This window comes from Dipteris shenzhenensis, chromosome 20 (assembly GCF_047967505.1).
Source record: "Dipteris shenzhenensis isolate YYH24624 ecotype China chromosome 20, Dip_SZ_1.0, whole genome shotgun sequence".
Classification (NCBI taxonomy): domain Eukaryota; kingdom Viridiplantae; phylum Streptophyta; class Polypodiopsida; order Gleicheniales; family Dipteridaceae; genus Dipteris; species Dipteris shenzhenensis.
The window spans coordinates 49,354,296-49,379,844 of record NC_141615.1 but is presented as its reverse complement, the minus strand read 5'-3'; the positions used below and the strand labels follow the sequence as shown (position 1 = coordinate 49,379,844).

At 48.7% G+C, this 25,549-nt stretch overlaps 1 protein-coding gene across 2 annotated transcripts in view; it reads right to left on the bottom strand.

Annotated features, from left to right (window-relative positions):
* The window catches only part of EMB2759 (embryo defective 2759), a 66,831-nt gene that overhangs the window by 30,162 nt on the left and 11,120 nt on the right, over positions 1–25,549 (bottom strand). For both annotated transcript variants that reach the window (XM_087392090.1, XM_087392089.1), the window contains exon 2: positions 6,265–6,398. In XM_087392090.1, the coding sequence (XP_087248216.1) occupies positions 6,265–6,398 (134 nt within the window). The remainder of the gene's footprint in view (positions 1–6,264; positions 6,399–25,549) is intronic.

Below are 25,549 nucleotides of genomic sequence, written 5' to 3'. Positions count from 1 at the left end.
CCCAGGAAGGTCCAGGAATGGCAAAGGAGCATGTAGAAGGCACTAGAGCCACCTGGAACTCTAGGGGGGCCACTGAAGGTACATGGCCCTCTAGGGGGCCCATTAAAAATGCCACATCATCATTTCCCAACAACCACTCTTTTAATTCCTTGGAATGTCTTTGGGCCTAGGGATTAATTACGCTTATGTGCTAGGCACCATGCCGCGTTTAATTACACATTATTAAGCCCACGCTTGGACTTTTAAAACCAAAGTTATCACGGTCTTGTAGTACATTAAAGTACCTAGAATTTCACGCCCCCGTGACAATTCCTCCCTCCCTCGCCCTTGCCGTTTCTTTTCCCCCGCCTTTTGGAGCTTTCGCAGTTTGTCGGTGCGGTATGGCGGTCGTAAGCTCGGAACCGGTGGCCCAGACGGACCCCCCCCCCTCCTTCAGCCTACCGCATAACACTAACAGAGCATCAGGTCTCCTTGGTGAAGCAAGCTGCCAATGACTTTTCCCAGACTTTCGTTTATGGAAGAGTCATTGGCTACGCCCCTTCACGAGCAGACGTCAGGGACTGGCTGCAGTCCACCCTATACCTTGAGGACAGCCACATTGAGGAGGTCGCACTCATGGGACGTGGTATCTTCTGGCTCAAGCTCTCCTCGGCACAGGCTGCGAGCGATATGGTCAGACGGTCCCCTACCTTTGTGGGTGGGAAGATCATCCTTATGGTCCCATGGTATAGGGGTTTCAGTGTAGCGGACTTCGATGCCCGCTTCCGCATCCCCTGCCATCCAGTTACCTCATCTTCCCCGGCCTCGCAACAGAGCTTCGCCCGATCATCAAGGACTTGGGGGCGCACTTTGGCTGGCTCATGTAGGACACCTTCGTTGATGCGGCGGCAGCCCAAGGGGTGCCACGCATCAAAGTGGCAGTCCTAGATCCGCAAAGTATCCCCTCAAAGTTCGAGATTGAGATGGACACAGGTGTGGTGACGCAGCACATTATGGTCACTAGTCGCCCAGATCAGTGTCTGAGATGCCACGGCTTCGAGCACCAGGATCGCTCTTGCCCTCTCTTCACGAGGACAGACCCTCTGATGGCCCCCAGCCAGGCAACTCAGGATCCCCCCCGCCAGGCACCGACAACCCCTCCAAAAGGGGAAGCCTGGACTGAGGTCAAAAGAAAACAGAAAGGAAACAAAACAATAACCAAAAAGCCCCCTCTCCAGCAGGAGACTCCTGAGGTCACCAGTCAGCAGCAGCCCGGTAAGGGGAAGGAGAAAGGGAAGGAGAAGGTACGCCAGCCTCCTCCTCATCCTTCACCCCACCCCCCTCCTCCTCCCCCCTCCTCGGTTTCCCTACCTCCCTCCCCCTCCGGGACCCCCCCCGGCACCTTTGGTTTCAGCCCTCCCCTTTCCTTCGAGCATGATCCCACGGGGACCCCCCCTCCTCCTGCGGCCCCGAAGCTAGCACAGACCTCCTCCGCGCCTACCCCCCCTGGCCCGATGGAGGGGAGAGGCCTTTCTCCGCAGACAGCCAGCACCACCCCAGTTCTTCCGACGACCAGCACCCCCCTTTCTGGTTCTGACTCCTCATCTTCGTCCCCCCACCCAAGGGCAGCTCCTAGAGCTCTACCTCTGGAGTTCTATCGAGCAGGACCTTGGGACTACTTGGATGCAGCTGGTATTGGCTCCTTCCCTGCATGCCTAGACATTAGCATCTTCTTCCTCCGAAAAGGACAGAGGGTAAGGTGTCCGTCCTCGCCCCCCATGATGGTCCTAGCTATTCCTTCACTATCACTAGTGACGAGAATGAGCAATGGACGAATGAAAATGTTTGGGAGACGATTCGTGATTAGTCCCAGGAGCAGGTACAGGACTGGATTGGTAGTAGAGCAGCGAAGCTTCTTCAGCAGCAGTGGAAGGAGGGTGACATTCGTCTGAGATGGCGCCACAGCGCCAAACGGTTCCGCCTTTTAGTCATCATTCGACCGCCTCTGGAGTGGATCTACGCGGAAGGGCTCCGCCCTTGAAGGACCTCAGAGGTAGCGGGCTTCTACAGTATTTCCCTGGCGGAGGTTTTGAGTTGGTTAGAGAGAGCTTACCACCATGGGACAAAGGGCCTTTCCCCTCTACTGAAGGTTTTAGAGGATGGGTCCGATGATCCGGCCTCACCTTCGAAACCTTCACAGAAGCGCCTTCGTCTGCACATCGGACATCCTCCGACCACCTTGACATCGACCACAAGCAGACAGCTGTTTGTGGCCCATCTCTCCTCTTCATGAGTATAAGCATTATCTCTTGGAACATCAACGGGTTCCACTCATCAGGAACCCGCGGCCCCAGGAAGATGGTGCTCAGACAGGAGCTCCAGCCAGCTTTGGTGGGAAGGGTAGATGTGCTCCTATTACAGGAACACAAGCTTTCGGCTTCTCAGACCAGTAAGTGTGGGAAGGTCCTCACAGGGTGCTCCCACACCTACTGGAAACCTTCGATCGACGAGCAGGGGAGGAGCAGAGGTGTCTGTACCTCCATCAACGCTTCTCTAGTACAGCATGTGTGTGGTTTTAGCACCTTGATCCCAGGACGAGCGCTTTGGGTGGGCTTGAATATTGAGGGATCCTGCATCGGCATCCTCAATATCTATGCCCCGACCGACCTTAGACGCCTCCCTATCAGGGACGATGCAGAACTTCTGGACTCCGAGTATGCAGACGACACGGCCCTGTATGTGCAAGATGATATTGAGTCACTGGAGCGAGTGAGACTGTCTCTAGAGGTTTTCTGCCTAGCCACTGGGGCGAAAATCAACTGGCATAAGTCAGTTGGTTTTCTTCCGGATCCGAGAGCCAGCTCACAGTGGGGTATTTTCCTGGGGTTTCGATGGATCCCTAGAGGACAGACGACACGTTACATGGGATTCCAGGTAGGGCTGGATACCACGCCGGCTCAGCAGTTCCTACCGGTCCTAGCTTCCATACGATGGAAGCTAGCCTTCTGGAGCACAGCTCGGCTATCTTTGGCAGGCAGGGCCCTTGTGGTCAATCAGGTCCTTCTAGCCACCGCTTGGTATGTGGCATCCTGCTGGTGCTTCTCGAGATCGTGCGTAGCCCAGCTGAGGAGACTGGTGCGGAACTTTCTATGGTCTGGCTCAGACGGTTTCGGCACCACCAGAGCCCGGGTCGCCTGGCAGACGGTCATTCTCCCCCAGACAGAGGGCGGCGGTCTTGGCATCATAGATCCAGACAGAGTCAGGCATTACTTGGCAAGTTAGTCATCCGCGGTCTGACCCCAGGAGGGCAAACGTGGAAGCTCTTGCTTCAGCATGGTCTCAGCGCGTGTATCCCCCAGAGAGGGGGTGATTGGCAGCCTTCTATTCGGTGGATTTTCACTTCAGCCCCGCTGACTCAGCCCCGCTCCCCTTCCTCTGCAATCTCTTCTCGGTCTGGAGGAAGCTGCGGCACAGCCTCTCCCAGGTTCCCCCCAGCTGCCGAGAGGAGATAGACAAACAGCCCCTGATTTGGAGCAGCCAGGTGACAGATGATACAGGTCGCCAGCTTGGAGAGAGATCCCATATCCCATGGGCGCTCTGGGCGCGTGGGCCTGCACGCTCGCTCCGGGTTTGGAGGGACGTCTATAGCCAATTGGGCCCAGAGCGCAGCAATAGGTACGGCACGTGGGATCCAGGCTCGGCGAGCGGAGATTGATGCTGCCATTCCTGCAGGTTGGAGGATTCCCATGATTACCAGACAGCTCCTCCCAGGAGATGAGAGGTGGCTAGGGCAGTTCACACCCCGCGGCATTCCTTTGGTGGTTGCAGGCCTCTTCTCGGACTCCTCAATTCATTTCTTCTCCACCGCCGATGGTAGCCGTCTCCAGAGCAGAGAGGCTGTGATCGACCCCCAGCTTCCCTGACAGCGCCTTCACATCATAGGGCTGCAAGGGAAAGCGTGGCATATGGACCCCCTGGTTGTGCAGGACCAGGACTGGAGACTCTGGATTTGGGAGGGCCGCTCCTTGACAAAGGTGGAGTGGGACCTAGGGGAGTGTCGCTGGCCACCACTGGAGACCTCAGAGAACCCTACCCCCTTCTTCTCATATAGCGCGCGTACCGGTAGGCGTGCTCTTGGGGCTCTCCAACGCAGGCTACCTACCCAAGCACATAGCTGGTATGCCCAAGGGATATCTCTGGTCTTTCTTCGTACATTCTGGAAGTCTCTATGGGCAAGCTGGCGGCCGAGGAAGATCTCTTACTTTCTTTGGATGGTGGTCCATAAGGGGCTACCAGTTGGGAGCTGGCTGAGGCAGATGGGGCAGGAGGGTCACTGCCAGATGTGTTTTCAGGAGGAGGAATCCCTGAAGCACTGCCTTTGGAGCTGTTCGCATGCTCAGACAGTGTGGAAGGGAGTCATGGGGATCTTAGCGAGGGCTACACCCGAGCTAGGACCGGTCACTTGGGGAGCCGTTTGCTAGTGCAGCACCGAGGTGGGACATCACTTGGCTTATGAGTTCTCTCGACAGGATCCAGTTTTCTTCATCACGCAGGCCACCTGGGCATACATGGAAAGCTTCCCCTGGCATCTAACAGAGACAGATGCAGGAGCGATGACTCGGCACCCAGTTTGGGAGATCATAGGGAGTATTGTAGGCTGGCATATCTGGACTTCCAGATGCGCGCAGACCCTAGGAGATCATGCTTCTTCTGCTACCTAGACCCTAGCGGACATCTGGAGCACGATCATTCACACGCTCAAGGGTCAGTGGGATCAGAGTCAGAGGGACTCCCGGGCAGGGAAGGAGAAGAAACGGCGCTTCCTTGGCGACTGGGACCATCAAGAGCTTTTCTTCCAGCACTCTGCTCACAATCTTCAGTGGCATTACTCGCCCCCGCCGTGGCTGTTTGTCCACACTCAGATGATTATGCCCTGAGAGGCTTGTAATTATTTTGTTACCACGGGCTGTATCCGTTTTGTGATTACAGCCCGCTGGCCTTTAGGCCTTCTTGTACTCTCGTTTTCAAGCAATATAACTAGCACTACTTTTTGCGAAAAAAAAAATGGTCCTACAGATGACTGAGGAGATGCGATTGATGTAGGCTGCTGCTGCTCCTCTTTTTCATACCATCAATTATTTGCTTCAAGCTGTGGGGCTTCTTTCTCAGCTGGCAATGCTCAAAGGGCGATTTAGGAGGCACTATATAGGCTGTACACCTTATCTAGCCTGCCTACATGGATTTATGGCAGTTGTAAGACCTGCTGCTCCACGCTCTGCTTCTTTCTTATGTGGCCACCAAATAGCATACTGCTGCTGCTCTTTAGCCTGCCACAAGGCACAGGCAATGGGGGATTTTGGTTTGTGCGTGATCATGCTATTAGGGAATTCTTAGGGGCGTCAGAAGTAAGGCGAGCTACCATGCTATTTACCAAAATAAAGGACATGACTCACAGGGATGATAGCTCCACACTCCACTGGACCACTACCATCATCGATTTTCAATGATGTCTCTATGAAATTTTTGTAACATGTTGGCTGGACCATGCATCCCCTGTCCATGTGCCATGGCTCAAGCCATTTTTTGGACCGGCTTTAAGGGTGAAGAGTAGCTAGTGCAGTGGATGATGCAGAGCTTGTCAAAATAGAGCTACACGAAATAAACATGGATATGTACTCCTTGAAGTCCAAGCATTTTGAACTCGCGAGGCCTGTTCAATAAGAAATTTTTTATAGGCTATATGAACCTCCTTGCGGCTCATAAGGAGCCCCAAACCTTGACTCTTACATTGGACCTTCAGCAAAGTGGTTTGCAGGTACATCCTCGACTGGATGCAGTGATTGAGGAAGGGAAGATACTTCTCCTATCAAGCAGGTGCATCAAAGGCATAGGACTTTAGTACACCAAAGGCAGTGATGATTGTAGATACAGTCAGACAATCATTTGAATCTAGATGAAATCTGCCAAAGAAGTTCGACCGATATGGAAGTTTTCTAATAACACACGTGCACACGTATGTGCAAGCATCCGTTATACAAAGATCTGATTCCTATTTTGAATTATGAAATAAAAGACAGAGTTGGTTAGGATGAAGGAATAAAAACCAGTCCATCCAAGCTACAACTGCTTGTGAAGGAAAAAGTTTTCTTATCCAAGCTAGAAGGTACTTCTATGCAGTAAGTCAGAAAGTTTAAATCGGTTTGCAATTACATATCACACCACCTCCTATGTCTAGCCCTCTTTCAAATAACAGAAAGTCAAAGTGATGATAATTATATTGCTGACCTGAGTGGGGGGTACTTTCTACATCTTAGATGCTTGCTCGGTCTAGCACTGGAAGGACTGCTGCACAAAGGCGAGGGCACCCTTTCTGCCCCTGTAAAACTTATGAGATGGGAAGAACCCGCAGCACTGAGAACCTGAAACAAGAAAACTGGCATTCAAGATATGCACAGAACGTGCATTTTTTTCAAGCACTATTAGGATACAAAAAGTAACAAAAAGACATAACCAAGTGAGTGGGACTGCGCATAACAAACATCTTAAATCATTCTCTCTAAAAAGTGCATGTCAGAGTGGCACAACCATAGCATGACTGCATTTCCTGTATCACCAGCCAAAGGATAGAAGTAGCAAGCAGTCCATGATATGCTGGCCCACCAATCACAAAGATGTCTATGGCTAAGTGTACTCTTACTAGATTCAGAAGAGTGCTCAAGACTGAGGAACAAAAGTCATCTGGACTCAAAGAGCATCCTGTACACTCTTAACTATTTCTTTGCCTCAAGCTGGGTAGTTAAATTAAGTAGCGATGTGGAAAAATCACACCCTAACTCTCTCTCTCTCTCTCTCCCTTCACCATGTTTCTAACATGGTATCAGATCCACCTTCCATAGCTGCCACGTCACCCTAGCCCTAACCCTAATTTTGCTTCAACCCTTCTTCTTGCAGCCTGCAGCCGACTCAGCCCTGCTCCATTTCGCCCCTTGTTCATTTCCGCCTCTAGCTATCTCTTTCTCTCAGGTAGCTCATTCCGTCTCCATTCTGCCTCCTCCTTGCAGCTATTTGCTTCAGTTGGTCCCTCCTTTCAGTCTTTTTTGCCTCCATAGCCAGCCGCCTTGATTCAAGACCTTTTGGAGCTCTAGGCGCCCTTCACAGCCTCCTTCCTTGCTGGTCGGATCATCGCGCCTGCACGTGCGGACCTTCAAGTCTATTTCAAAGCACCTCATTGTCGAATTTAGCTCCTGTTACATAGCCGCCTTCAACAGAGTAGTTTCCGAGGTTTCTCAATGCCAAGAACAGCCTTTTATTGCTGTTGCTGTGTAGTCGGCCACCTGACAGCATTATCTGCAGTACTTGAGGCCTTTGAAGGCATTTTGGAGCAGTCTTTTGGCTTCCAGCATATCTAACATTAGCTGCCCTTCAAATAGGCAACCTGTTTTTGCATTTCGAAGTGCTCTTGTGAGCCGCTTTGAGGGGTTTGGACCTGTTGCAGCGCTCAGTTCCAAATCTTGAGGAGGCTGCTGCTCTTTGAAGTCATTCACAGCATCAACTTTGCTGTCTTGGTTCTGCTATGTGCATTTCGGAGCACCCCATGCCATTGATTGCTTGCTGCAGACGTCTACCAAGACCTAGACCAGCCAACTCAGTTGCTGGTTATCCATTTCAGGCTGCTGTCCACTCTCACGAAGCTATTTTCAATCACGACCTCCTTGTCTTCAAGTTCTATCCTCATGGAGAAGTTTAAGGGGAAGGTTTTCCCACATGGCAAACCAAAATGCAGCTTCTCCTTATGCGTGAAGGAGTTTGGGATGTTGAGGAGGATGACCAGGTTGAGTTACTTGATCAACAACACCAAAGGATTTGGAAGCAGCAGAATGCTAAGGCCATTGCCCTCATTGGTCTTTGCTTAGCTGACTCTCTCATCCATCATGTGGATTTCAAGTCAACAACTAAGCAGATTTGGAGTTGCCTCAAGACCTTCTTTGGTAATAAAATCACCAACTCTAAAGTCTTTTTGAAGCTCAAATTTTATGATCTGAAAATGGAAGAGAGTGATGAGTTGAGTGATCATCTAGCCCAGTTTCAATCTCTTGTTCAACAACTCTCAAGCTTTAAAAGAGTCCCTGATGATGAAGATAAGATGGCCGTCCTTATGAAGAGTATGCATGGAATTTCTCACTTTGAGCACGCTCTTGAGATCCTTTGTCTTGCCACTACCACGTTTGATGATATGGTGGCACGCCTCATTGAGAAGGACCGTCCCAATAAGGAACCCGCTCTTGCCTCTCCTGTTGATCATGCATTTGCTTCCACAAGCAAATGGAAGACTAACAAGAACATTATTTGCAGGTTTTGCAAGAGGAAAGGACACATTGAAGCCCATTACTTCAAGAAGAAATCACAGGAAGAAGAGAAGCATCATGTTAATCTTCTGGCTGAAGACCAAGCTGAACCTGAAGAGCCCCTGGAGGAGATACATGCAGCTACAGCAGAGGTTCATGGCCTCTCTCTTGACGATGAGGATGTTAGAAATGACCCAATAGAGGGTACGCACTACAGAAGACTGATAGAATTGATCCAGGAGCTCACACAGTGTGGTGTGGGGTGTGGAATCACAAACTTCTTAACTTAATGTGCATAGATGTGCAAGCCAATAAATAGCCAATGCTCAGAGACAAATATAGAAGCAACACTTTATATTTCCGTCCGTCCACAAAGTAGGACAGGATACAATACCAAAAGGTTCTCCTACTAGATGTCAAGCACTTCTAGATCTCTGAGCCCGCGTGCTCCATCTCGAGCGTATGTAGACTCGCTGTCCAGAGTGGTTCTCTCTACCTTACTGCCTGTAGATCAGCCTAGGTAGGCAGCTCTTACTAGCTCAGTCTGCAGCTCTCTGTAGGTCTCCTTCACCTCCTGGGAGTAGGCCCAAGAAAGCCCTAACTGCTGCTCGTCTGCTGTAGATTTTCTGCTCCAGATATGATCACAACACCTCGCTGCCCTAGAAGACAGCCAAGGTCCAGCCTCTAGGAAACTCAGTCTGCAGCACACCTTCCACTCTCCTTTACCCCCAGTGTGAGGCCCAAGGGAGTGGCTTCTGGCTGCTCATGTCTGCTCCTGCTCTTGCTGAATGTTGGATGAATTATGAGGCCCAGGGCCTCTCCTTTTATAGGGCACAAGGCCCCCTTGAACCAACCGAGCAGCCAGCCCTAAATGGGCCGAATGGCTGGTCTGTTAGGTTGACTCAGCCCAACCAGCCCTACAAGGGCCCTCTTGCTGGCCCATCTGTACCGCCTGTCCACGTGGCACTGCGCCACTGGCCCAAGCCATATGCGCCCTATTGCGGGCCTTCCTGCAGGCTCCAGCCTGCCCTGTTTGCAGCGCCATGGTTGTGCCTCTCTGCTGCAGCATCCTTGCCTCCTGCCAGGCCTATACCAGCCACGTATGCATCCCATCCCTTCTCTGTACTGAAGCGCCGTCTGTCCTTGCTGGAAATCCCTGCACAATCAGGCTGCTGCACGTCCCTGATGTCCACGTGTCTGCCCCCTACAAGAGCTCCACAACACCTTTTTTTTTCCCAGAGAAAAGAACTTCTACTAATGCTTGTAAAAAACGATCATACAAGTTGGCAAATACCATAAAGGTGCCAACCATGAAAATCAACAAAAAATTAAATGTTGGCTGTCAGAAAGACACTGCTGCTGCCGGAGATCCCAGCTCACTGCCTAGGGATTCTCTGGGTGGCGACTATACAACAATCTGATCCCTCTCAGGGTGATGTTGTAGAAAACACCTACAGGCCAAGCCTTGCAGAAACGTTCTTGTCGTGCGACGGTAGCTCGAGAACCTCGAGAGCCTCGCTCCCAAATGGCACAAAGCGTGAAGATGATGTCTTGCCAGATGGCTACCAAGGTGGCCGACGGTGGAGCATGGTGCTGGCCCATAACCCAACTGCAGCGAGCAACCCAGATGTTCCATGCCGTAATGCTGGCTACTGTCTCCCACACGCTGTCCTCCGCAAAGGAAAAGGTCGATGACTAGTGGGAGGGGTCGCCTCATGAAACTCAATGCTGTGAATGCTAAGGCCATGTATCCTCTATGCTGGAGAGACCACGTCAATGGGAAAGGCATGGCCACCCTCTGACAACCAAGCAGCCATGCCCCACGTGAAGTCCCTCTGCGTGCCCTTAAGCCTCACCACAATCCGAAGCGCTCCTCGCCATATCCTCTATGCTGCTGGGCAGCTCCAAATGCAATGGGGGATCGTCTCCAAAGTCCCAATCGTGCATCTATGGCAGCTGCCATCCACCCGCATCTGCTCCAACCAAGGGCCAACAGGAAGACGACCATGCGCTATCATCCCAAAAAAGTAGGAGATCTTCCCCGGTCAGAGACTGGACTGGAGGTGTGTACAGACCTTGGATCTCACCTACCTACTGCGCTGCCCAATGCCTCTCTCTCGACATAGTCCAGGCTATCGCCTCCAACTGCATGCGACGTCTTATGCATGTAGTATAAGAGAAGAAGGGCACCTCCTCCACTCTCTCTACGTGGCCTACTCTGGACAGCCAAAACCACTCGCTTGGGTTCCACAGTACCTCACTGAGGGGACGGCCCTCCCAAAACTATAAGCGCGAGCGAGCTGCATCCAAATCTGAGATGCAAGACGGGTGGATGGACCACTCCTTGCCTAGACGGGCCCATGACTCTGACCCTTTGCCACCCTAACTGATTCAAGGCTCCATTTATCTCCGGATCTCCATCTGTCAGAGTCTGCAAGAGGCCACCTAGACCCACACTGTAGAACCGGGGTCGGCTGAGAATGGGAGGGAGGGGGCATAGCTGAATCCGAAGAGGTACCCCTATCCTTGAGAACTAACCCAACCACTGTGCTGGTGTGAAACTCTGAAGGCCCGCCCACTAAGACTCTAGGATAGCTACCTCAATCTCTGTCATCCTCGCGCCCGCACCCCGAAGATGTGAGAGGGTCTCTAATTGTACCTCTACGTCAGTCGGGAGTCTCGCCCACGTCCTAAAAGATCAAGCTAGGACGCTATCCCACTGTGCCCAACCAATGTGTAACCTCTGTCCCAACATGCCACCATCCTGATCCCGGACCTCCGAGTGCCAGATCAGAGGCTGTCGCGCAAACTCGTCAAAAAACTAGGACTAGCCCGGATAAGACCCCCTACCAATCGTTGCCAAACTTTGAAGAGACTCCGCATCAAGGGAGAGCCCTTCCCTGTAAGGGAGGCCTCCGAGAAGAGCCATCTATGTGACTGCTGCCGCTGACCACCCGTGCGGGGGGTGTTTCGAAGGAGACTGCGCTGCAGAAGAAGCTTCCAGGGCTATGTTCTTGGACTGAGGCCCCTCACTACAAAACTTGCCCAACAAGGCTCTGCTCTGCATCTCCGGATCAATGATGCCCAATCCTCCCTGGGCCTGGGGCAAGATCACTGTTTGCCAGGCTACCCCGATTTGGGTGTTACGTGTGCCATCCGATCCTGCCCAGAGGAAACTGTGCACCAAGCGCCTCAGCTGTCCCATGCATCCCCTGTGAAAACACGAGCACAAGGCTATGTACCAGGCGGTAGCAAGGAGGACCTGGTTAGCCACCAAGGCCCTTCTTGCAAGAGAGAGTTTGGTCGAGCTCCAGTACAAAAGCTTGCGCCGAACACTCTCTAGGACCCGGGAGATCTGCTGCTTTGCTGAAATATCAATGCCAACCTGGCAGCCAAGGTATCTCGATGTCTACCCCTCGGAATCTACCAGAAGCCTAGTGCTGAGCCCCAATCCTGGATCTCCTGTACCGCCTCTATCGCTACGAGAAAGCCAAATGATTTGGTCCAGTTGATCCTGGAGCCTGAGGCTAGACAATACACTGCCAAGGCCTCCCTAATTGCATCCAAGCTCCGAGCAGAGCCCTCTACAAAAAGGGCTATGTCATATGCAAACTCTGAGTCCAAAAGCTCCTCCTCTTGCCGAATTAGGAGTGGAGCTCCACGACTTGCCAGGTACCCTTCTAGCTAGCCCATTGGCCATGTCTAGATAGCTGCCCACATGGCAGCATGTGTGCTGCCCATGTGGCAGCGTTTACCTTTTGTTGTGTGCTGCCCACATGGCAGCTCATGTGCTGCCCATGTGGCAGCCCCAATATCCCCTGGTCTACCACCCCCATGCTCTCGTCATATGGGGGCTTACAAATGGGGAGGTGACCATTCCAACAGAGGATCCATTTCACCAAGGTTGGGCTTTCTAGGCCCCTATGCTATGTGTGTTTGTGTTGAGTCAAATAAAGGTTCTCAGCCTTGAGTTGTCCCTCTAAATTGAATTTATTTGGAGTCAATAAGAGGTACTTTGCCCTGGGTTGTCCAAATCAATGTATTGTCTTTTACTTTGGTCGATGGTATTCACCACCCAGTTCAGAGTAAGGGGGGATGACAAGTGATGGTTTGCCCTTGCCGGTCGCAAGTTGCTTGAGAAGTCAATATCACACGAGAGGTGTAATAAAGTTGGACTTGCTCTTTGCAGTATTGCGGTGGAGGGGGGATCAGTCTACTCTTTGCGTGTTGGGTCTCACACTCTTTGCTCTGAAGGGGGGTGTTGGAGATATCATAGTCAAAGAGTGCGTTGGTGTGAAGTGTTGGTGTGTAGTACTAGGTGATCTAGTACTAGTCTATGTGTGTGAGTCTTGTGTGAGTGCCCTGTGTCATCATGGGACTTATCCCATATGCACTAGGTGCTAGTGTGTGAGTGTGTAGCCTATATAAGGCTTGTACTTCACTTATCATTGATTTGATTTGATATACCTGATGAATGAATGAAAGCCTTCTTCATGTCTTCATTTGAGTATTATTTCCTCACACCCTAACTCTCTCTCTCTCTCACGAGCTTGACATCCGTGGTTAGACGGGATGTCCATGCCTGTTACCTATGGCTCCGATTCCGACGCCCCTCCACACGCGACCTCTTTATTGCAGTCTACTACTTACCTCCTGAGACGTCACATTTCGCACGGATGCTTTGCGAGGATACGGGGGTATCCCCCTATCTAGATCTCTACTCAGACATTGTGGAGTTCTCCAGACGCGGAGAGGTCCTCCTAGTTGGGGATTTCAACGCAAGGACAGGTGCACGTCAGACATCACTCCTGGACTTCCACTCAGATCCGGTCCTATTACCTGAGATGGACACAGAGGACTCAGGCTTCCCCCGCTCCTCGGCTGACAGTCGCGCTCCCGTTACTGGGTATGGGCAGGCTCTTTTCGACCTTGGACGTATACATGATCTGGTCATCTACAATGGACTAGATCGGTGGCCTGCCTCCTCTGGTTTCACATGTTTCCCACATGGCGGAGGAGCCAGTGTCGTCGACTATATTCTGGGATCTCCTGCTTTAGCCCCACAGATCACTGACTTCCGCACTGCACCCTTACCCCCAGAAGCCGATCACACTTACCTTTTCTTTCATATACTTGCGTCCCGAGCCCCTCCCAGCCACACCCCGCACTACACTACCTATCATGATATACACTTCGATCATAACCTCTCACCTGATTACTCAGCCCATCCTAGCCTCCCTCCTCAGACACATAGACACCATACCCTCTCTAGATCACCGAGCCACCCTTATCACCCACTCCCTTCACAATGCAGCCCGCCACATCTTTCCTTCCACTACTCGGTCCACCCGCCCTCCACCCGCTGGCTCCACCCCTTGCAACAGATGGTATGATGACGAGTGCAAAGCATTACGCCGCACACTCCGACTCACGACCCAGCGAAACGCTAGGGCCAACCCACGTCTCACCAGGGATTATCGTCGACTAGTCCGTCGCAAGAAGCTAGCCTTCCTGCGCCAAAATGAGGATACGCTACTGAACATTCTGTTTAGTAGCAACTCCAAGGATTTCTGGAGGAAATTCCTAGAACGCCGATCCCCCTCCCCCCTCACGGACACTTCCCTCTGGCACACCTACACACGCACACTCTATGATATCCCTGATCAGCCTCCTCCCAACCTCTCAGCCACCCCCCGCCCCAATTCTTGTATCCTCTTCATAACCCAGGGAGTCACCCACGCAGTGCATAAGCTTCATAACGGTCGAGCTAAGGATCATGAGGGCCTATGCACAGAGTTTGTTGCCTATGGCATCAAAACTCTAGCCCCCATCCTGGCAACGCTGTGTTCAATGAAGCTGTCTGCCACGGGTTCCCCAGAGCCTGGACCCTGAACACTATCACACCCATCCACAAAGCAGGAGATCCCATGGATCCAGGGAATTACAGGACCATCATGGTTGGACATGTTATGTCCAAGATCTATGCATCAGTGTTAGATGGCGAGGTCAGTGCTCGCGTAGAGATACAGGGGCTCAGGGCATCCGGACAGGCCGGCTTCAGGACGGATCACTCGACTTACGATCACATTTTTACACTTAGAGGGATCATTGAGGAGGCCAGACACAGGAGACAGAGAGTATATTGTTGCTTTGTGGATTTCCGCAAGGCATTTGACACCATTCCCAACGCCCGACTCATCAGACGTCTGCAGGAGTTAGGCTACAACTTGGCGATTATCTGGGCAGTAGTAGCTCTCTATGAGCGGGTGACGGGGCAGGTCAGGATTGGCACCAGCTGGACCCCAGAGATCACAAGCACTATCGGAGTCAAACAAGGATGTCCCTTGTCACCGACTCTATTTGGCCTCTACATCGACGAGCTCGAGACCACCATCAGGACACTCGGAGGTGCAGGCTGCTCTCTTGCGGAGACTGCCATCCAGATTCTCCTATACGCAGACGATGTAGTACTACTATCCTCTTCTGCTACTGGTCTTCAGCGACACTTGGATGGACTTCACGTCTTTTGTGATACACATGACTTGAAGGTCAACCTTGGGAAAACCAAGGTGATGATCTTCAACACTTCCAGACCCGCTATGCACCTCCTCTTCGCCGGCAACCCTGTTGAGATAGTTGACTTCTACACATACTTGGGCGTTGTCTTCTCAGGCCCGATCTTCACAATGCGCCCGGCCATGCAGGCCAGGATCAGTCGGGGATACGCCGCTCTTGCCAGGCTGGAGCGACAGTGCTACCACTCCCACTTCCAGGACCCGCGGACCAAGTCTCTCCTTTTTTATTCTTTGGTCTGCCCAGCAGGCATGTACGGTAGCCCTTGGTGGGGAGGCGACCTTTCAGACACAGAGTGGGCTCGAGTTGAGCGCCTACAGATACTGATGTTTGCTCGGATGATCCGTAGCAAACCATTGGTACCACACCAGATCATTCTAGCAGAGTTCGGCGCCTCACCCCTACAGCTTGATGCGGCTTTTCAGGCTATCACCAACTCCACAGAGTCAGGGATTTTGGCTCCTCCGCTGACGGTCGCCTCCGCCTACCTTGGTTAGCCCTATCCTCCTCTATGGCCTTATCCGTTGATGGGGACCAGCGATGCTGGTATAGTCGTCTTTCCAGTTGGTTCACCCGACTGGGCCTCGACTTAGACCGGTTGCCTCCTTTTCAGTACAGCCTCGACGCTCCACCATCTCCTCTCTCCCCCACTGACCAGGAGGTCAATCGGCTCATTCGGACGGATCTGCTCCGGCTCCACACCTGGCGGACATGGTTTCTTCACTCCGAGCTTCCTGTCAAGCTCGACTTCTACCGCCGACACTGCCTCCAGATCTCACAGGAGGGGTTCATCACAACTTCATCTACCACATGCGCTCCGGATCTCCCTCGATCAGTTTAGGGTCTCGTCACACCGATTACGGATCGAGAGTGGACGCGCAGAGGGTATCCCACGAGAGCACCGCCTTTGCCCACTTTGCGACTTACAGGAGATCGAGTCGGAGGAGCACTTTGCTTTCAGATGTCCTATCTATTATGCCATTCGAGGCCGATACCACTGCCTCTTCCGCAACGGATTCGGCTCCCTCCCACACATGCTGCAATTCTCGGATCAACGGTGCCTAGCCGCTTTCTTACATGAGATGACCCGCCACCGAGATACTTCTCTCCGAGCACAATGACACGAGCAGCACACACAACGTGAGGACACCCAGCGGCCTATCACTGACTTCTTTCAGTCACAGAATACCTCTTCTCAGTCTAGCCAACGACACGGACGTGAGCGAGAGCCAGAGCCATGACAGCTGCGTCAGCGGACAGACTCACACATCCAGGTCCATGACATCTCGTCTCTGCTCTCGGCCCGCCCCACTGGGGTTACCGTTGCCCTCATCCACAGGGCCACCCGCCGCCCCCGACGACCGAGCTCGACTAGGCCGCGTGACGTCAGAGGCCAATCATCTATCGCAGGGTTTTTTCCGACTTCCCATTTGACGGCCCCTCTATGATTGGTCTCTGACGATCACCACCTGCACATGTATACTGTATCTCCCCCCTCTGCCCCATTTTTGGTGCCCCCCCCTTCTTCTTCTTTGTATCATCTGGAGGTAGACACATATTTTTTGTATCAGGACTAGACACATAGTCCTTCATAACCTCTTTTTTGTAGAAACGGTTGGTTGGCCCGTTTTGAGACCACCACCGTTATGCTCATTGTATCAGTTATCTTTAGTCTCATAGACCTTCACGGTCTCCCGAAGACTTTAATAAACTTTCTTTCTTTCTCTCTCTTCTCTCTCTCTCTCTCTCTCTCTCTCTCTCCCCCCCTTCACCATGTTTCTAACATATCACTATGTTAGCGAGAGATTATCAACAGGTGATATTCAGTTGTCTTATGTTCCCACTAAAGACAACTTGGCAGATCTTTTTACGAAGGCTCTTCCTCAACCTAAGTTTGAAGCTTATCGGCAAGCTTTAAACTTAGTATCTTGTGGGACTTGATCGGTTATGCTCTGTACAGTCATAAGTAGCTATATCCCTACAGCATGAACATGTGCAACCATGACATTAGTTATTCAACTATGTTGAGACCTGTCCAGAATACTTCAGCCCATACCATGGAGGAGGGTTTGTAGGCCATTCTATGGGCTATCCATAGGTGCCACTCATTCCTTGGTATGTGCCTTATACGCCTAGTTATAGGCAATTAGGACACTTGGTACAGTTAGTACATGTACCAATTAGGACACTTAGTCCAATTAGGACGCCATGTCCTAGGGTTTTGGTATATTGGGTGTACCTTGTACTTATTTATTGATTGCAGCAATACACTTCAGCATCTCGTTTTTGCTTCCATTGAAGGGGCGATGTGCAAAAGAGCAAGTATTAAAGTCGAGGGAGATAAACCGTCACGTCAAAGTCAGGTCTAATGTGACATAAGTAAATGAGACATCGCAAGCAAAGCAACACTTATGTCGTCATCAGTGCCCAAGCATAAGCAGCTATACTAAGTGTCTAAAGACCCGCGGAGTCTCTTGGGCAAACCCAGTGCTTACTAAAATACGTCAAATAAACAAAAGAGAATGAAAACAAGAAATAAAGAAGAAACGAAGCAGGTGACTTAAGCAAAAATAAACAAGCAAGTCAAGAAACAAAAACTTCCAAAAAACTAGAAACTCTCTCTCTCTCTCTCTTATCTAAAACATAAAAAGCTAAATGGCCCTTTACACTTATGTCTGGTTTCTACAAAGAGGCAAAAATACATTTCTAACTTAGAAAGCACAAGTATACTCAAACAAACTCTCTTTTGAAACTAAAAGAAAAACGAGCTATTCAGCTCCCCGCTTTTTGTTTTCAGCTTATGTTCAATCATTCTAAACAAACCTAAGGCCGAAACACCATAGATAAAAGACTTCATATCTAAGAATGTGCGAACTTTTTTCATTATTTTCCTTAGATTATACCTCTTGTGTAATAGTAAAGTGATCAAATTACTACATTGAGTGATAAAAGACTCCTTAGTTGTACAAAGGCGGGAAAATCTATGGAATTGGGAAGAAATGACTCCATATTTTGCCAAATCAGAAATGTTTGAGTCAATGTGAGGCATTTTTATAATGTGTAAACCACTATATTCAAGTTGTTCACATTTATCGTATATATCAACCTCTAATCCTATGGTAGATTGAGAAAGTCTAAGATCTAAGAAAACACAAGAATCCCCTCTTATAGTGCAGTTCAGTTCACAAGAGTCACGAGGATAGATTCCTTCTCCAAAAGCTCTAGCGTCTTTGTACATAAAGTCTTGAAAGTTAGGAACATCTGGTACAAATAAATCATCTATAAGACGCCTAACTTGACTAAGCTTATGTAAAATGATAGGGCAAGTATTGATAGAAATAAGACGTTGCATAAACTCAAATTCATAAGTGAAAAGATAAAAGTTTGCTAAAAAGACGGCACAATTAGTACCCATTGGGATTTCTATAGCTTGTTGAAACAAAGAATCACCTATTGTGATGTAAAGAATTTTTTTATATACCTTTGTAAGACTAGAATAAGTCCAATCATACAAATTTAGAATTTTTGTTGTTCTAAAGATCAAAAATCTACAAAGAAAATAAAAGAGAAAATGAAAGAGAAGAAAAAAGGTAAACAAAAACTTTTATGAAAAGCAAAAGGAAGACATACTTAGCAAGCAAAGCAACACTTATGTCGTCATCAGTGCCCAAGCATAAGCAGCTATACTGGGTTTCTAAAGACCCGCAGAGTCTCTTGGGCAAACCCAGTGCTTACTAAAATACGTCAAATAAAAAAAAGAGCATGAAAACAAGAAATAAAGAAGAAACGAAGCAGGTGACTTAAGCAAAAATAAACAAGCAAGTCAAGAAACAAAAACTTCCAAAAAACTAGAAACTCTCTCTCTCTCATTTAAAACATAAAAAGTTAAATGGCACTTTACACTTATGTCTCGTTTCTGCAAAGAGGCAAAAATACATTTCTAACTTAGAAAGCACAAGTATACTCAAACAAACTCTCTTTTGAAACTAAAAGAAAAACGGGCTATTCAGCTCCCCGCTTTTTGTTTTCAGATTATGTTCAATCATTCTAAACAAACCTAAGGCCGAAACTCCATAGATAAAAGACTTCATATCTAAGAATGTGCGAACTTTTTTCATTATTTTCCTTGGATGATACCTCTTGTGTAATAGTAAAGTGATCAAATTACTACATTGAATGATAAAAGATGAAGCGGAGACGCGTGGAGGAGAGTGAGACTAACCACAAGAGTGGTGGGTGTGAAATCCAGAAGCAAGGGCACACCACAACCCTCAAGAGTATATTAGGATAGGCATTAGGGTGGAACCGGTTCAAATGAACCGTGTTCACACTGTAACCTGTAATAAAAAAGTGTATATGAGGTGGCAGCGTGGAGGAGAGTGAGACTAACCACAAGAGTGGTGGGTGTGAAATCCAGAAGTGAGGGCACACCACAACCCTCAAGAGTATATTAGGATAGGCATTAGGGTGGAACCGGTTCAGAGTGAACCGTGTTCACACTGTAACTTGTAATAAAAAAGTGTATATGAGGTGGCACAGGGCCTTAACCCCAACAACCTCCCACCTGAAGGCAATGTGCCTCAAAACAAAAAAAGAAATTACAGCAAGTACATATAGAATGTACAAGGCCAGAACGTGATATAGGGCCTATCCAACACCCATCAGTGTCCTGCAATGTGCAAATCGCTCTGCTGGCAAGGTCTTAGTGAAAAGATCCGCAGGGTTATCATCAGTATGGATTTTGACAAGTTCTAACAACTTGTCATGCAATGCCTCACGAATAAAGTGGTACTTAACATCAATGTGCTTGGTCTTCTGATGAAAGACCGGATTCTTTGCCAACATAATAGCACTCTGGCTATCACAATGCAAAGAAGGAATATCCCCTGAAAAACCCAAGTCTCCCACCAGACGTGAAAGCCATATGGCCTCCTTGCAAGCCTCAGTGGCTGCAATATACTCTGCCTCCGTGGTAGACAATGCTGTGCATCTCTGTAACCTGGATATCCATGAAATAGCACCACCAATGAAAGTAAACACGTAGCCCGTGGTGGACTTACGATTGTCTGCATGCCCTGCATAATCTGGATCTGTGTATCCATGCACTTGTGCATCTTGCTTGCCAAAACATATGCACACATCTTGAGACCCCTTAAGGTATCTCAATATACCCTTAATTGCCTCCCAATGCCTCTTACCGGGGTTAGCCATATATCCACTGACCACTCCCACTGCAAAAGCAATATCTGGTCTAGTAGCAACCATGACATACATCAGACTGCCACATGCAGAAGCATAAGGAACCTTGGCCATATTAGCCCTTTCTAAGGGCTGTCCTTTTGGCTGAGTTTCAAATATGGAGGCAATGGTGTGCTCAAAGCCTTCCCCTTATCCATATTGAACCTCTCCAGAACTTTGCCAATGTACTCTTTTTGAGAAAGATAGAGTAAACCCTTTGACCTGTTCCTCACAATCCGCATACCAAGAATGTGATTTGCATCACCAAGATCCTTCATGTCGAAGGTTTTGTGCAGTTTTGCCTTCAAGGCATTCATATCAATAGATGACTTCCCAGCAATAAGCATATCATCCACATAAAGAATGAGTATAAGAAGACTACCATCTTTTGTCTTCTTAGTGTAGAGACATGCTCATGCTTATGCATGAGCACATGTCTACTTCTCTTATGCTCATGCATAAGCATAAGCATGAGCATATCATGATCAGACCGTCTAAATCCTTGTGCTTTCATGAAAGCACCAAACTTGTGATACCACTCTCTGGGTGCCTGCTTGAGCCCATAGAGACTCTTCTGCAATTTGCATACAAGCCCTTCTTTTCCCTTGACTTGATATCCCTCTGGTTGCTGCATATAAATATCCTCGTGAAAGTCTCCATGAAGGAAGGCCGTCTTCACGTCCATTTGGACAAGATCCATGTCCTGACAAGCAACCAAAGCTAAAACAGTCCTCAATGTAGTCATCTTGACTACAGGAGAAAAGATTTCATCAAATTCAACTCCCTTTTCCTGTTTGAACCCCTTAGCAACTAATCTTGCTTTGTTCTTGGGCTTAGCATCCCCTGGAGTGATCTTCAACCTATAAACCCATTTGCATGGTAGGACTTTCTGGCCTGCAAGCAGCTGCACTAGATTCCATGTCTGATTCTTCTTAAGAGATTGCATTTCTGAAACCATGGCTTTTTGCCAATTCTTTGCGTCTTCCCTCTTCATGGCTTCTTTAAAGCACGAGGGCTCACCACAATCTGTCACCATGATGTAATCATCAAGTGCATTCACCCCTGGAACAAACCTGTCAGGCATCCGGGACACCCTGGTGCTCCGCCTAACCCAACCATCTTGATTAGGTGGCTGATTTACTTGCTGTTCCTGCATATTTTGGGGCTGTACAGCCTGCTCTGGAAGCACATCTTGCTGAATCTCATGCTGCATTTGTGGTTCTTCTTGTGGAGGATAATATGGAGCATTAAAAGCCGGAGGTGGCTGCTTATTTTGACCATTTTGGACAGCATTTTGATTGGCATTTTGTGGTTGTGCTGAAGGTCCTTCCTCCTCAAAAATGACTCTTCTCACTCCAATGGTATTGATAGGCTGTTTTTGCATCCTATCTTCTCGAAAAATCACATCATTGCTCCTCACAATCTTGTGAGATTCAGGGTCCCACAACCTGTAACCCATCTCTCCATTGTCACCATACCCAAGAAAGATACACTTGCGTGACTTTGGGTCTAATTTGCTGCGTATTTCCCTTCTGATATGCATAAAGGCCTGGCAGCCAAACACCCTCAGATGTTTGTAAGAGGGTGGCTTTCCGGACCACACCTCCTCAGGTACCTTCAAATCCAAGGCCCGGTTGGGTGACCTATTGATGAGATGTACTGCTGTCTTAACAGCTTCTGCCCAAAAACCATGGGTCAATCCTGCTTGTGAGAGCATGCTAAGAGTCCTCTCTTGAATGGTCCTATTTGCCCTTTCAGCTACGCCATTTTGTGGAGGATTGTAGGGAGCGGGCAACTCCCTCTTTATCCCCTTCTCATCACAAAATGTAGTAAATTCCCTTGAGAGGTATTCCCCTCCATTATCAGACCTGAGGCATTTGAGCTTCTTTCCTGTCTGATTCTCAACAAGTGCCAACCAAGTCTTGAAGACTTTGAACACATCACTCTTATGCTTAATGGGATAGACCCATATCTTCCTTGATGCATCATCAATAAAGGTGACAAAATACTTGGCACCGCCCAAAGAAAGATTGGGCATTTCACATACATCTGTATGTACCAAAGTTAGGACTTCTTGCGTAACATGTCCAGCCTTTTTATGGGCTGATTGCTTATGTTTGCCATAAATACAATGATCACATGCTGAAAAATCAGAAAAATTAAGTCTCGGCAAGTAACCCAAAGAAGACAATACTTTCATTCCTTTCTGGCTTATATGGCCCAACCGGCTATGCCACAATGAAGTGTGTAGCTGCTCGGTCACATGGATTACATTAGCATCAACACCCTCAACATACAGTGGATACAAGGTGCCTAATTTGCAGCCCTTGGCCACAACCATATTTCCCTTAAGCACCTTCCACATAGAATGACCAAATTGGGTGAGATACCCTACATCATCAAGCTGCCCAGTGGATATCAAGCTCTTCCTGAGCTGTGGCACATGTCTCACATTGTGCAATACAAATTCAGAACCATTTGGGAATTTTAGATGCACATCCCCAATACCAACAACGTCACAGGCATAATCATTCCCAAGTTTCACGCATCCTTTCTTCCCTGCATCATACGAAGCAAACCACTGCTCATGAGGAGTAACATGATAGGATGCACCTGAGTCTAATAGCCAATCCTGTGCATATGAGCCATCATTGGCCACAAGAAAAGAACTATCACCAGAGGAGGCAACAAGTATGACATCGTCATTATCTTCATCACTGCTAATCATTGCATTGAGCTCCTCAAGTTTAGCCTTGCCCTTGGTGTCTTGGGCATCTCTTTTTGCATCTTTGTCCTCTTCTTTTCTTTCCTTATCCTTGCCTTTGTTTTTCAGCTGAAAACAGTCCCTTTTAATATGCCCCTTCTTATGGCAGTAGTGGCATTCAAGGTCCTTCCGAGGACGGGACTAACTGCGAGATTTCCCTTTATTTTGGTTTTCCCCTCTATTTTGCTGCCTACCTCTGCCCACAACCAATGCACTTGCATTCTTATTTTCACTGCTATTCTTACGCCTCACCTCTTCTTGCAGAAGAGCGCTTTCCACATCTTGGCATGACAATCCTGTGAAAGCAGGGGCTGAATTGCTTATGGCTGTAGCAAAAGTATCCCAACTGTCTGGGAGGGTACTTAAGAGAAAAATGGCCTTCACCTCATCATCAAAATTCATTTTCTGATTTGTGAGTTGGCTGAATATAGAGTGAAACTCATTGAGGTGAAGTGAGAGGGCTGTCCCCTCTTTCATGCTTAGTTTCATAAGGCTCTTCAACCAAAACACTTTACTAGCTGCACTCTGACTCTCGAAAATGGACTCAAGTTTTTTCCATATGCTGTAAGCGGTGGCTTCATTCTCTACATTGAAGTAGATCTTCTTTGAGATGGTCAAAAGAATGGTACTCTTAGCCTTCTCATTCATGGTTTCCCACTGAAGGTCACTAACTTCATCAGGCTTGATCCCTTTATACTTGATAGGCATATTTTGATCTTTCTGGACCAACACATTATATATTTGGTTCTTCCAATAAGAGAAATTTGCATTCCCCTCCAACTTCTCGATGTTCCAATAGTTGCCTTCGTTGCTTGAAGACATAATGATAAGCTGAAGTAGAAGCAAATAAATACACCTAAGGCACAGAGAGCCTCAAAGTCACGTGCTGTGACTTAATGCAATGTTGTCCACTCTCCAAAACTGATTGCAAAATCTCATCTTTTGTCACTGCATTTGACACATAGACATGTAAATCCCCTTCCAAAACTGTTTACAACGGCCAATAACACCAATTTGAGCAAAAGCCCTTTGTTTTGGCGTCTATTGAAGAGAAATTTCGTCAAATAGGCACCCACAAGTGCGTACAAGCACTCTAGCATCAAAAGCCCCAATTTTCTTGCATGCAATTTCTCCAAATTCGGAGAATGCACCACGATGTGCACCCAATCCTCAAGTTTCTGCCCAGAATATCCAGTGGTGCTCCCAATTCCAGCTGACCAATGCCGGGCCAAAAGAAAGCGCAGGGTTCATCGAACCTCCGTCGAATGGGCCAGCCATGAGATGGTTTGCTCCATAGTTGAAGCGAGAGGAGCAAAGCTGTAGACGTTCTCTTTAGACCGGGGATCAACTACTGTAGCGTAGAAAGTGAAGACCAGACCGGCTTCGGCGCTCTTTCTCTGTGTGTTGCTCTGCTGCGCAGCAGCACTTGCGGCAGCCGATCACTTGCCTTACTCCCCTGAAGACCTCCAGTCAGAGAGCAGGCTCTCCACGCTATTTGACGCCTAGAACGGAAAGCATGGCAAGCACTACGTGGCTGATAGGGCTCCGGAGAAGGAAAGACGCTTCAAAATCTTCAAAGCGATGGGCCTCACCCGCTTTGCAGACCTCATGAACGAGGAGTTCAAATCATCGAGCTTCTTCGGTCTGAGCCGTTGCAGGGTATCACAGGAAGCGGCAGTGTGGTAACTTGCAAGGAGCAAGAGGGTAGGAGCAACTGAGGCAAAGCGTGCGCAAAGCTTGCTTCATGGGGGTGCGCAAAGCCTGCTTCACGAGCTATAGGCGAAGACGAAAGACTCTCTCTGACTTTCTCCAGAATCCACTTGCTTCATGAGAGTGCGCAAAGCTTGCTTCGAGCTATAGGACGAGAGACTCTCTGACTTTCTCCACAGTCTAAGCTTGCAAAATGCTCTTCCAAGCATGATGGAATACTATACAGACTTCGCTACTGCAGCTGCTATTACGAGCCTGGCAGCAAAGGCTATGCTCCAAAGCAACGCATGCCGAAGCTTCTACGTTCTGAGGTAGGCAAAGACTGTAGACACTCTCTCAACAAAGACCACACTCTCCGAATTTGCTCTGATACCAGTTGAAGCGGAAATGCGTGGAGGAGAGTGAGACTAACCACAAGAGTGGTGGGTGTGAAATCCAGAAGCGAGGGCACACCACAACCCTCAAGAGTATATTAGGATAGGCATTAGGGTGGAACCGGTTCAGAGTGAACCGTGTTCACACTGTAACCTGTAATAAAAAAGTGTATATGAGGTGGCACAGGGCCTTAACCCCAACAAAAGACTCTGTTGTTGTACAAAGGCGGAAAAATCTATGGAATTGGAAAGAAATGACTCCATATTTTGCCAAATCAGAAATGTTTGAGTCAATGTGAGGCATTTTTATAATGTGTAAACCACTATATTCAGGTTGTTCACGTTTATCGTATATATCAACCTCTAATCCTATGGTAGATTGAGAAAGTCTAAGATCTAAGAAAATACAAGAATCCCCTCTTGAAGTGCAGTTCAGTTCACAAGAGTCACGAGGATAGATTCCATTCTCCAAAAGCTCTAGCGTCTTTGTACATAAAGTCTTGAAAGTTAGGAACATCTGGTACAAATAAATCATCTATAAAACGCCTAACTTGACTAAGCTTATG